At 33.6% G+C, this 14161-nt stretch overlaps 1 protein-coding gene and 1 non-coding gene across 4 annotated transcripts in view; both read right to left on the reverse strand.

Annotated features, from left to right (window-relative positions):
• The window catches only part of LOC114330008 (insulin receptor substrate 1-B), a 241734-nt gene that overhangs the window by 160186 nt on the left and 67387 nt on the right, over positions 1 to 14161 (reverse strand). For all 3 annotated transcript variants that reach the window (XM_028279301.2, XM_028279300.2, XM_028279299.2), the window contains exon 2: positions 1761 to 1942. In XM_028279301.2, coding sequence (XP_028135102.2) covers positions 1761 to 1942 — 182 coding nt within the window. The remainder of the gene's footprint in view (positions 1 to 1760; positions 1943 to 14161) is intronic.
• On the reverse strand, positions 10061 to 10132 carry Trnac-gca (transfer RNA cysteine (anticodon GCA)). The gene has a single exon. It is a non-coding gene; the product is annotated as a tRNA-Cys (tRNA).

Raw genomic sequence — 14161 nt, forward strand, 5'->3', positions numbered from 1 at the left:
CTGGGATGAGTCAATTTTCCCCTTAGAGGGAGTGTGATCCGTATGGCTAAATTTGGAAACAATAAACGATAACATGGAAAGAGTCCCACTAGAGCTCAATCCTTTTGATACCGTGGGTATCTGGGATGAGTCAATTTTCCCCTTAGAGGGAGTGTGAGCCGTATGGCTAAATTTGGAAACAATAAACGATAACATGGAAAGAGTCCCACCAGAGCTCAATCCTTTTGATACCGTAGGTATCTGGGATGAGTCAATTTTCCCCTTAGAGGGAGTGTAAGCCGTATGGCTAAACCTGAAACAATAAATGTAGTAAAATCAGATGGGGAAAAGAGGCACAAGAATTCCAGGGTTAACCCTTAACTAAAGTGTTAGGTATGTGTGATCTTTATTACTATATTTTATGGCTGTGAGACCTGGAGATTAAAACAGTATAACGTCAACAAATTGAATTCATTCGAAATGTGGATGTACCGCCGAAATTTAAGAATAAGCTGGACCAACAGAACTACGAATGAAGAATTACTGAAAAGAATGAATACACGTCATCTGGTCAATACTATCAAACTTATAAAGACGTCATATTTAGGACACATAATGCGCCCTAGGGAGTTTGAACAGTTCCAGATAATATTAGAAGGCAAGATCGAAGGTAAAAGGGGTATAGAACAGGAGGAAAGAAAAAATCTTGGCTACGAAACATCCGAGATTGGACCCACACAACAGGAAATGACTTATTCATCAAGCCCAGAACAGTGATAAAGCTGCCTTATTGACCGCCAACCTAGATAGAGAAGGCACATAGGAGTAGAGAAGGAACCTTTAACCACCCATGTGTGGTTTCGCTAAAGAGGAGAGAAGGAACCCTTAACCACCCATATAGCTAGAAGGAATATAGTTCATTGTTGTTATCACGATCATCCGCCGAAAGTTCAGAAGCAGAATCGTGTTCAGAATCAATGTGTTCATTCTCAGGTACACTTCCTATATCACCTAAATTTAACACTTAGGGTCGATTTCTCATACCTGCGTTAATCTATGGTTCAGTTGAACCGGGTTCACGGGTGATCTCCGGTTCTGTTTGGAATGCATTTCTCATTGCGCGTTCATGTCAGTGCTCGTTCTACAGCTTTCGAGAAATGCCAATAGATGGCAAAAGGTAAAAAACTGTCGCCATTTTGAACTACCTTTTTTATGCTGTTTTTGAATAAAGTTAAATTTAGTTATTTATAGTCAAATAGTCATTTTAATAATTATAAATAAATATTATAAAAACACAAATAATGTTATCGTTTATCGTTAGGCTTAATATAATAAAATAGGATATATTTATATTATGACAGCGTTTCGTGTTAATACAACGCATGCGTAGTCCATGAAATCATCTGAACTGAGTTCTGAAATCTTTGAACGGCCGAATTCCACCGTTCAAGCATCGTTCAAGTTTAAACTGCCATCGGTTGAACGGGAATTGAGAAAGACGATTTTGACTTTAAACTGACGTTTACTAGAAGTTCAGGTTAAACTGGAGTTGAACTCGATATGAGAAATTGGCCCTTAACCTTCTGTGGACGAACATCACGGACAACAATTTCATGGAACCGACAGTATGCTAAAAATGTACTGAATTTTGTGTATAATACATAACTTCGGCATGACTACATAATTTTGAATGACTAAACCAGGTGACGTGAAAAGATATTTGTTCTAGAGGCAGCAAATTTACACAAAATGGTCATTATAATATTCATTGACAAACTTACTTCCAGAAAAAAGTAGTTCTTCAAAGTGCCACAACTTCTGATATTTGAAAGATTCAAGGTAACAGAACTGTCTCTATCCTTCTTGTATAAGCACAACGTTTTATACGTCAGGCATAGTCGATAATTACCAGTCCTTCCCGTTCCCAGACCTCGATTTAAGATGACAACTTGCCATACGTGCTCTGTAAAATAAAAGAAACATACATTAATTGAGAGAACATTATACTCGTATTTAAAGCTATAGTAAATAAATCAATTACTTTTATAAAAAAAAAAAGAATAAACCAATTTTCAAATCAAAATGTCAATTTTGAAAAGCAAAAGGATTTCAGATACAGGGATAATCGAACCCGAGTCTCCTCTCCTGGGTGAAAGCCAGGTATCCTAGCCACTAGACTCTAGACCAGCGGTGAGCAAAGTACGACCCGCGGGTTAACTCCGGCCCGCGGGTTAACTCCGGCCCGCGAAAGTATTTAATCCAGCCCGCCGAGAGTCCATCAACATGGATATACATGGCCCGCTTTAACACAAAATGCATTTTTTCTATAATTCTGGCCCTCCTCTAGTATTTATTAAATTTGGTGGCCCCCCATTAAAATAGTTTGCCCACCACTGCTCTAAACAGACGATATTGGATGTGAGGTACGGAGATAAATATTTGACATATACATACTTAAGTTTAGTGCAATATTAAAAAAAAATTACACTTTTATAAAAAAGTAATTTTTAAAACACCACGGTTCTGTTATATAGGAAAAGTTATATATACCAAAAGTAGCGGAACAGTCGAATATTTCACGAAATAAACATCGTATCAAAAACTGAAAAATACGTGTTCAATAATTTTCAAAAATCTATCGAATGACAGCAAATACGACCCCCACTCCACCCCCTGGAGGTGGAGTGGGGGGGGGGCAACTTTAAAATCCTAATTGCTTACATAAAAGTAAGCAACTTTTATTCAAGATACTTTTTCGAATTGTGGATAGATGGCGCCATAATCGGAAAAAACGATTTATCGTGATAACATAGGTAAATTATAGAAACGGTCTAATATCATGAAAAATACACTTCGACATGGAAACCCAAAAAACAGGTGTTTAATATTTTTCAAAAACCTATCGAACGACACCAAACACGACCCCCCACTCTCCCCCCTGTAGGTGGGGTGGGTGTAACTAAAATCTTAAATAGGAACCGGCATTCTTTATTGCAGTTTTGGATTCCGCATGAAAGAATAAGTAACATTTATTCGAAACATTTTTTATAATTGTTGATAGATGGCGCTAATAAATCGTATTTTTCCGATTATAACGCCACCTATCAACAATTCTAAAAAATATTTCGAACAAATGTTACTTATTTTTTTATGGGGAATTCAAATCTGCAATAAAAAATGGGGTACCCATTTAATATTTTAAAGTTACCCCCCACCCCACCTCCAGGGGTTGGGGAGGAGGATTATGTTTGGTGTTATTCGATAGTTTTTTGAAAAATATTAAACATGTACTTTTTGGTTTTTCAATTCGAAGTGTATTTCGCGAGATATTAGACCGTTTCTATGATTTACACAATTCGAAAAAATATCTCGAATAAAAGTTGCTTACTTTTACGTAAGAAATGCAAATCTGCAATAAAACTGGGGGTTTTCATTTGCGGTTTTAAAGTTACGCCCCACCCCACCTCCAGGGGGTGGAGTGGGGGGTCGTGTTTGCTGTCATTCAATAGATTTTTGAAAATTATTGAAAACGTATATAGCGATACGCTTTAATTACTATTTTTGCTAATTTTAATTTTAATATTTTTTCTCAAAACGAAATAATATGGGTCATATAAAGTCACCGTTAATATACAAACCAGACGCTAAGAAAGACATGGATTTACGAAACGAAATGCATCCCCTAACCATATGTTTTTGGAGTGTTCAGTTTAACAAACTGAAGTGCCCATAAATTAATTACCATATCAGACCATTATGTCAACAACTCACTTTGGGAGATGCGTTCGTTTTTAAACCTGCAGAAGTTAATTTATTGCCCATCTGGTCAGAGGGTAGAAACACAAACAGATTAGCATCTGTGGCTTTCTTAACAGTCTCTTCACAGCGTGCGAACAACGCACTACTCGCTAACGACCGACCCTTTTCCGAGATCTAACTAAGCAACACCTTTTTGTTACCAAAATAAATAAATATTTTACTGTTCGTCGTTAATTTATTTTTATTATTTTTAATAAATAAATATTTTACTGTTCGTCGTTAACTTATTTTTATTATTTTTAATTAATTCCGTCAACTCACACCGACCGGAATACGTATTTTTCAGTTTTTCGATCCGATGTTTATTTAGCGAAATATTTGACCGTTCCAGTACTTTTGGAACACTCTGTATATAGGACACAATATAAAATTATTAATAGACAAGTCGAAAACGGCGGGTACGTTGGAAAAAATATCGCCATGAGATTCTTTTGCATAATCACATTCGTGAGGCATCCCAGAATAAGGTTCAAGAAGTAGCCCATGCGAAAAGTGTCCAAATTTATATAAACAATTTTTTTAATCAAATTGCAGAAATCAATTGTTTCTACCTAAACAATTTTTTTTAGGTTTTTGGACCATTATGTCGGACAAAAAAGGTCTCTTGATTTTTCTCAAAGTTGATCGTTTTCGAGATATAAGCAATTTAAAATTGAAAAAAAAATGAAAAATGACGATTTTCAACTCGGTTAAAAATCGAGTGAATTAACTCGATTAAAAGTTATTATTATTAAAGTCAGAAAGTGACTAAATCAAAGTTTAAAGCCCCCCTACAAGATCCTGAAGAAATTTTTGTTGAGCGCCATGCACGTATTAGGCTGCCGTCAATGGTGAGTGCGACAGAAATGCCATTCCGGCAATCCAATGCTGCATCTTACTCGCACTCACATTTACAGCCGCGTCATACGATCTTACCGCTCATTGTTAATTATTAAAAATAACAGCTTGGTAATAAATTAGTGACACAAATTTCTTCAGGATCATGTACGGGGGTTTTAAACTTTGATTTAGTGGCTTTCTGACTTTCATAATAATAATTTTTAACCGAGTTATTAAGTCTTAAAAACGACCATTTTAGCGTTTTTCAAATTGCTTATACCTAGAAAAAGATCAACTTTAGAGAAAAATTACAAGACCTTTTTTGCCCAGAATGGTCCAAAAAACCTAAAAAAAATTGTCCGGACCGAAAATATTGATTTTTGCAATTTGTTTAAAAAAATTTGGACCAGTTTTCTCGTGGGCGACTTCTTGAACCTTATTCTGGGGTGTTAGTCTAAGAGCTAGTGAACCTTTTGACTAACGGTCGTCCTGTAAGGCTAAAAATTTGTAGAGTGATAATTCATAGCACACCAAAGCTAAAAACCATGACCTGGCAGGCCTCAGCGGTGCACGTGTATCTACCAGGTGAATCGAAAAGTGCAAATTTAGGGGGTAAAATAAACTTTCTCCTGTAAGGTTTAAATTTAAGTATGTGTTTGAGTAAGTCATTTAGAAGAAATGTGTACAATGACAGGCGATTCTGAAGAGCATAAGACCTTGCCAGGCGAGGGGAAAGATTAGGGGTTTTTATTAAAATTATTCTTTTTGCATCGAACAAATTTTTTTTAGGCTTTTTGAATCATTCCAAACAGAAAAGGTCCTTAGTTATTTTTCTCTTAAGTTAATAGTTTTTGTTATATAAGCGATTGAAAATTTTGAAAATTGCGAAATCGGCCATTTTTAACCCAAATCGGACATTTATCTAAAAATTTCAATATTGGCAAGGTACGCAGATATTCCTTAAACATTGATTGATGAAATCCCGAAGAGTTTTTTGCAATAAAATAACGAAAACCGCTTTGTTTTTTTAATTGCTAATCAAGCGGGCGCTACACTGTAGTATAATTGAGGACGTTTGAGCTTGCATAAATTCATTATCTCGAGAATGGGCAAATTTGAAGAGAAATCCTCAGACAGGTCGATTTTTATTTTTGAATTAGGACTTTTTGGTATATATATAATACTAGTGACGTCATCCATCTGGGCGTGATGACGTAATCGATTATTTTTTTAAATAAGAGTAGGTGTTGTGTGATAGCTCATTTGAAAGGTTATTTAATTCTCTATTCAGTAATATAAACATTAACATAATTATTTATACAGGGTGTACAAAAAAATTTTTTTCTTCTATTTGTCAAATTTTTTCAAAGTTAATTTAATAAAAAAAATTTTTTGTACACCCTGTATAAATAATTATGTTATTGTTTATATTAGTGAATAGAGAATTAAATAACCTTTCAAATGAGCTATCACACAACCCCTACTCTCATTTAAAAAAATCATCGATTACGTCATCACGCTCAGATGGATGACGTCACTAGTATTATATATATGCCAAAAAGTCCTAATTTAAAAATAAAAATCGACCTGTCTGAAGATTGCTCTTGAAATTTGCCAATTCTCGAGATAATGAATTTATGCCAACTCAAACGTCCTCACTTATACTACAGTGAAGCGTCCGCTTGATTAGCAATTAAAAAACAAAGGGGTTTCCGATATTGTATTGCAAAAAACTCTTTGGGATTTCATCAATCAATGTTTAAAGAATATCTACCTACCTTGGCAAATTTGAGATTTTTAGATAAATATCCGATTTGGGGTTAAAAATGGTCGATTTCGCAATTTTCAAAATTTTCAATCGCTTATATAACAAAAACTATTAACTTATAGTGTAGGAAACAAAGGTTGAACCTTGCAAAATGGACACAAGTCCGGTTTTATTTTTTTTCTAGTATATAAAGGGGTGCTTATTATAAGACTAACTTTTTCTGAAAAAATTTCGCCCCGGAACTTCCCTTTTCACCCCTTTAAAGGGGGTAAATTGTGGTTTTTGCGGAACGTAGCCCTTCCTGTATTTTTTACAAAAAATTTCTTTTATAGAAATATGAAGAGGACTATATTTTCTACGATTTATTTCCAACACCATCTCTCTATCATCCATCGTTTAGCGGGGGTGGCGCCCTAAAGTTGACAAGTTTTTAAAAAAGATGTTTTTAAAAAATATATATTTTTCCCTAACTGTAACGGAAATTAAGAAGAAATCCTGCGGCAATTATTTACAAATAATTGACTGATTTTTTGGTATAGGTTTTACTTAAGGATAATTGCCCTTTTTTTAATTACAGGGTGTTACATTTTAAAAAATCTCTTTTTATACCATCTGAACCGTTTATGCTAGAGTAAAAAGACTTTCAGCGATTACCCACGTACTTTTGCTATTTACAAATTTGTATAATGCACCCCCATTTTTTCCCCGGAACCACCCCAAAAAAAAGAAGAATTAATAAATAAATTGATTTTCTTGGAATCCTTCACACACAATGCCCTTTATTAATATGCTTCATACATCATTTTGTGGACGTTATTATTACCCATGCATGGACACCAAAAGCAATTTCCTAGTGCAACCCCTTAAGCAAAAAAAAATAAATAAAATGGGGGGTTGAAAATTTTTTTTTGTTTTTTGCTTTTTGATCCATATGGGCATATGCTTCATCAATAGTGCTTTTCAAAAATATATATGGTTATTGCAACATCTCTGCGAAAACCACCCCTATCCTTGAAAATGTACTGCAGAAACTACCCCTATCCCTTGGCGAGCATGTTTTTACGATTTTCTCATTACCTATGTATTATTTTTAAACAAAACTTATACAAGGTTAAAGACCACTATTTACTCTAAAAATTATGTCCTATTCATTTTTTCGTATAAGCAACGGTTACGGCACAGTGGCGCCGTAAACCTCATGTATGCTTTGGCGGGCTCCAGTTTTTGTTTTTTTTTTCGTCATCTGTTCGTTTTATTGATAAAGTACTTATGCAAAATAAAACAACACAGTGTAACCTACAAATTATGACTTATGCACATTTTACATTCTTTGCTCCCCAAAGCCACAGTGGTGGCCCAAAATAAATTTTTGCATATTTTCGCCACCTACATGCATTTTATTGCATTAATGCTACCTTAACAGCACAATATTTACCCTTAGGTGGTCGCTACGCAGTGGTGGATCCAGGGAGGGGTGATGGGGGTGAACACCTCCCCCCCCCTCTCAAACCAAGCCATATTATATTCAAAGATTATAAAAATATTCATTTATTTTTATAGAAATTTAACCAATTGGCACCCCCCTCTTAACGATGCTGGATCCGCTACTGTCGCTAAAGCATAAAAAGTCATTCTTATAAAAATAATATTAATATTATATAAGTATTTCTATAAAAAAAAATGATAATTTTTATAATCTTCAAATATAATATCACTTGGTTTGAGAGGGGTGGGGGTGATCGCCCCCATCACCCCTCCCTGGATCCGCCACTGCTTAGCGACCACTTAGGGGTGAATATTGTGCTATTAAGGTAGCATTAACGCAATAAAATGCGTGTAGGTGGCGAAAATATGAAAAAATTTATTTTGGGCCACCACTGTAGCTTTGGGGAGCAAAGAATGTAAAATGTGCATAGGTCATGATTTGTAGGTTACACTGTGTTGTTTTATTTTACATAAGTACTTTATCAATAAAACAAACAGATGACGAAAAAATAAACAAAAACTGGAGCCCGTCAAAGCATATATGAGGTTTACGGCGCCACTGTGCCGTAACGGTTGCTTAAACGAAAAAAATGGATAGGACCTAATTTTTAGAGTAAATAGTGGTCTTTAACCTTGTATAAGTTTTGTTTAAAAAAAATGAATAGGTAATGAGAAAATCGTAAAAACATGCTGGATAAGGTATAGGGGTAGTTTCTGCAGTATATTTTCAAGGATAGGGGTGGTTTGCGCAGGGATGTTGCAATAACCGTATATATTTTTGAAAAGCACTATTGATGAAACATATGCCCATATGGATCAAAAAGCAAAAAACAAAAAAAAAATTTAACCCCCCATTTTATTTATTGTTTTTGGCTACAAGGGTTGCACTAGGAAATCGCGTTTAGTGTCCATGCATGGGTAATAATAACTTACACAAAATGATATATGAAGCATATTAATGAAGGGCATTGTGTGTGAAGGATTCCAAGAAAATCACTTTATTTATTAATTCTTCTTCTTTTTTGGGTGGTTCCGGGGAAAAAATGGGGGTGCATTATACAAATTTGTAAATAACACCAGTACATGAGTAATCGCTGAAAGTCTTTTTACTCTAGCATAAACGGTTCAGATGGTATAAAAAGGGGTTTTTTAAAATGTAACACCCTGTAATTAAAAAAAGGGCAATTACCCTTAAGTGAAACCTATACGAAAAAATCAATCATATATTTGTGAATAATCTCCGTAGCATTTCTTTTTAATTTCCGTTACAGTTAGCGAAAAATATATTTTTTCTAAAAACATCTTTTTTAAAAACTTGTCAACTTTGGGGCGCCACCCTTGCTAAACGGTGGATGATAGAGAGATGCTGTCGGAAATAAATCGTAGAAAATATAGTCCTCTTCATATTTCTATAAAAGAAATTTTTTGTAAAAGGTACAGGAAGGGCTACGTTCTGCAAAAACCATAAATTACCCCCTTTAAAGGGGTGAAAAGGGGGGTTCCGGGGCGAAATTTTTTCAGAAAAAGTTAGTCTTGTAATAAGCACCCCTTGATATGCCAGAAAAAAAATAAAACCGGACTTGTGTCCATTTTGCAAGGTTCAACCTCTGTTTCCTACACTATTAAGAGAAAAATCACCAAAGACCTTTTCTGTTTGGAATGATTCAAAAAACTTAAAAAAAATTTGTTCGATGCAAAAAAAATAAATTTAGGAAAAACTCCTAATCTTTCCCCTCGCCTGGCAAGGTCTTATGCTCTTCAGAATCGCCTGTCATTTTACACATTTCTTTTAAATGACTTACTCAAACACATACTTAAATTTAAACCTTACAGGAGAAAGTTTATTTTACCCCCTAAATTTGCACTTTTCGATTCACCTGGTAGATACACGTGCACCGCTGAGGCCTGCCAGGTCATGGTTTTTAGCTTTGGTGTGCTATGAATTATCACTCTACAAATTTCTAGCCTTACAGGACGACCGTTAGTCAAAAGGTTCACTAGCTCTTAGACTATGTCTAACGGATGTGATTATGCAAAAAAATCTCATAGGAATATTTTTTCCAACGAACCCGCCGTTTTCGCCTTGTCTATAACTATATTGTTGTTTCAATTTCATCACTATGTCAAGAAAGAATTTTGTAATCGATTTTAAATTACTAAATTGATCTAACTAAAGTAAATTAAAAAAATAGGGAACACCCGGGCTTGAACCGGGCACCTCCCGATCTGCAGTCGAATGCTCTACCACTGAGCTATATTCGCTATGTTTATAATGGATTATGTACATACAAGATTTCCCGGACATAGTGACAAAGGCCAAGTGAAGTATAAAAAACCGTTTTAATAGATTATTTCTTCGTAATCTCTTGTAATTGTTTATTCGCAATACACTGCACATTATACAGGGTGTCCCGAAAAGATTGGTCATAAATTATACCACAGATTCTGGGGTCAAAAATAAGTTGATTGAACCTCACTTACCTATATACAATAGTGCACACAAAAAAATTTACAGCCCTTTGAATTTACAAAATGAAAATCGATTTTTTTTTTCATATATCGAAAACTCTCACGAGATTTTTTATTGAAAATGGACATGTGGCATTTTTATGGCAGTAACATCTTAAAAAAAAATTTAAGTAAAATTTGTGCACCCCATAAAAATTTTATGGGGGTTTTGTTCCCTTAAACCCCCCCAAACTTTTGTGTACGTTCCAATTAAATTATTATTGTGGCACCATTAGTTAAACACATTATTTTTAAAACTTTTTTGCCTCTTAGTATTTTTTCGATAAGCCAGTGTTTATCGAGATATTTTGAATATTTGTCCAATCCACCACATATTTGTATATATATGATTAAGTACGATTATAGAGACCTGTTAATAATCTGAAAATTTATTTATAATTTAAATTTTTAGGTATATTTTGAAAAAGAAGCTACATCTCGATAAAAGGTGACTTATGAAAACAAGACTAAGAGGCAAAAGTTTTAAAAACACTGTGTTTAACTAATGGTACCACAATAATAGTTTAATTATAACGTACACAAATATTTGGGGGGTTTAAAGGAACAAAACCCCCATAAAATTTTTACGTAAATATATTGAAAAAGAAGCCGCATCTCAATAAAAACTGGTTTATCGAAAAAATACTAAGCGGCAAAAAAGTTTTAAAAACGTTGTGTTTAACTAATGGTACCACAATAATAAATTACTTGGAACGTACACAAAAGTTTGGGGGGGTTTAAGGGAACAAAATCCCCATAAATTTTTATGGGGTGGACAAATTTCACTATAATTTTGTTTTAAGATGTTCCTGCCATAAGAATGATACATGTCCATTTTCAATAAAAAATCTCTAACAGTTTTCGATATATTGAAAAAAATCGATTTTTATTTTGTAATTTCAAAGGGCTGTAACTTTTTTTATGAGCACATTTGTACTAAGGTAAGCTAGGTTCAATCGAACTATTTTTGACCCCAGAATGTGCGGTATAATTTATGACAAATATTTTCGGGACACCCTGTACATCTTGTGCAAATAGATAGAAAGAAAATAATATCCTCTCTAATTTTACCATGACACTGTTCGAATTCTAACAAAACGCATAAACAACATCCGCATAACATATGCTCTTTAAATCATAAATCCGTTTTAAACAACCATTTTTTTACGTAAAAGAATGCGCGGACTTCAACATTCTTGACCTACTAGAACATCCAGAAAGAATGTTGTCGATGGATTGATAGCCATATGGAATTAGAATTAATGAATTTAAAGTAACCACTGTTAAGTAAATGGTCGAATTTATTGAAATTTATAATAAAAATGAAGTTAAATGTACCCGTTTCTTGCTTTTTTACATTTTTACGAGGTATCAGCCATAATTTCTTGGTATAATATAGAAAATATTCATAAATTTTTATCCGTAAAATTACATTAATTTTTACAAATGATTCCGTCAGTTTTTTTCTATTTTTTTAATAGAAAATGAATAATAATCAGTAGGTAGGAATGCATATCCGGTAGATTATTGAATTCTTAGAATTAGAATTCTTAGATATCAAATTTTTGGCGAATGAAAGTTTTACTTTTAATATTAACAATATCAAAAATAAATCTTTATTAGAACTAATCTTCGGTTTACTCCATTCGTGGGTTCTAGAATTATAAATCTCACTGCCATTTTAAAAATGGGCTAGGTTGAAAAGCTTTGGCGATATTACGTCTCCTTGTCTCGCGCCTCTCTTAATGGGGATGGGATTTTTATTTTCATCTAGTTGTACTATCATAGTTGCATTTTCATATATATATTATGTATTAGTTGTCTATATCTCGAATCTATTCTACAATAATTATTAATGGCTTGTTCTATGGCCCACATATCGATACTATCAAACGCCTTTTCCGTCTTGTTTAGCTTGTTTCAATAAAATAGACCAGCGGTTCTCAACCACCGTGTCGCGACACACTGGTGTGCCGGAAGAACCTATCAGGTGTGTCGCGAGATTTGCGAATACGATATTTTTATTTATATTTTTTACTTGTTATAATATACCAATCATGCATTCAACCATTTTTTAACTATTAGGTATATACCACGTTATACCAATCAATAAAGTGCCAATCCGTAATAAAAAAAATAATATGCTTAATATATTCATCTCTACTTACCTACCACTAGCAAAAATGTGTACATATAAGGGTGTCGCGAATCTGTAAGGAGTACGTTTAGTGCGTCGCTGAGTAAAAAAGGTTGAGAACCGCTGAAATAGACACTTACGGAAAAAACCACTGAAATATATCGCTGGTACCTAATGTGATTCCTAATACATTTCCAGTGAAAAAAATAACTCTTTGATAAGTGTTGACGATACAATTGTTTTTTATGTGCGTGTCCGCGAAGATTATAACTCCCAAAATATTTATAACGAAAAGATTTAGTTCATAATAGATGCCGACGAAAACAATTATTTCCCTTTCTGTTTCTGTTTCTGCCGACGAAAACAATTATTTCGGAGAACTTTTTAGTAATTATAATTTTCGTGGACCCACAAACAAAATGATGTTTTTTGCTGATTCTCCTCAAAAAATAAATTTTTTCGCTAACACTTTATTAGAGATTATAATGTTCACAATCATATAATCGAAAATAATATTTTTCGCGGCGTTCATTGAAAGTTCTACTCTTAACGGCATTTTTCGGAGTTATACTTTTCGTAGGCGGCGGCGATATGAAGACAAGCGCCTAAAGACATGAAAAAGATTACTTTATCTCAGGAACGTTTTAACCTTGCGTGACAACAATTAACAAAAAAATAGATAAGTAGTTTTCCAATAAAAAATAAAAAGTGAAATTATAACTCACTTCCTTCTAATTCCTTGACCTCACGAGCAATGTGAGCTATTTTTTTAAATCGATGAAAAGGATGAATTAAGTTTTTTTTTTCAATTTACATAATATTTGAATAGCTGGAAATTGAAAATTTAATGTTTATTGTTTAAAAAACGGCAATAATTTGGAAAAAAGAGTGCAAAATATGGAGTTTTTCCTTTAAATTTTCTGGAACCCTTCAGCATAATGCCTTCATATTCCGCCTAGGAAAACACTATAATATAATGCGATGGAAACGTGTGACAAATTTCGTTTGGATCGGTTTAAGAGGATGGGTACGTATTTTCGGCTGCAATGCTATTCAAATGGGGATTCATTTTTTTCGAATCCTGAGAAAACTAATACGTATTTTTGAAAAATTTAAACGCAGAATGAAAGACTACGTTATTAGAGAGGGCTGAAGTCCCTGAGAACTTCTATAATGTTTATTTTAATAAGTTACAGGGGTGAAAAACTAAGAGAAAATTTAGTGTTATTTTTAATTTCAAATATCTAATTCAAAATAAACTTTTTATTTATTCTAAGGGACTTTCGGCCCTCGGTAATAATTTAGTCTTTCATTCTGCGTTTAGATTTTTCAAAAATATTTATAGGTTTTTTCAGGATTCGAAAAAAATGAACACAATGTCCGTGGTAATATTTTCCAAATCTATCTTTGTCATACAACGCACTCAGTCGAAAAGAATATTGTTAGGATAATGTCAGTCAGACACTGACAATCAGTGACAATTTTAAATATTTGACATGAATCGGGAATATTTTGAATTGTTGATTAAATAATATTGATATATAGTGTATTTGATAAATAATTGATTTAAGACGTGAACTTTATAAAAAGTTATTTATTGTGTATTATTTATGGAAGATAGAAGCAGAGAATACATCAAGATATAT

The sequence above is a fragment of the Diabrotica virgifera genome, chromosome 2 (assembly GCF_917563875.1).
Source record: "Diabrotica virgifera virgifera chromosome 2, PGI_DIABVI_V3a".
NCBI classification, from domain to species: Eukaryota; Metazoa; Arthropoda; class Insecta; order Coleoptera; family Chrysomelidae; genus Diabrotica; species Diabrotica virgifera.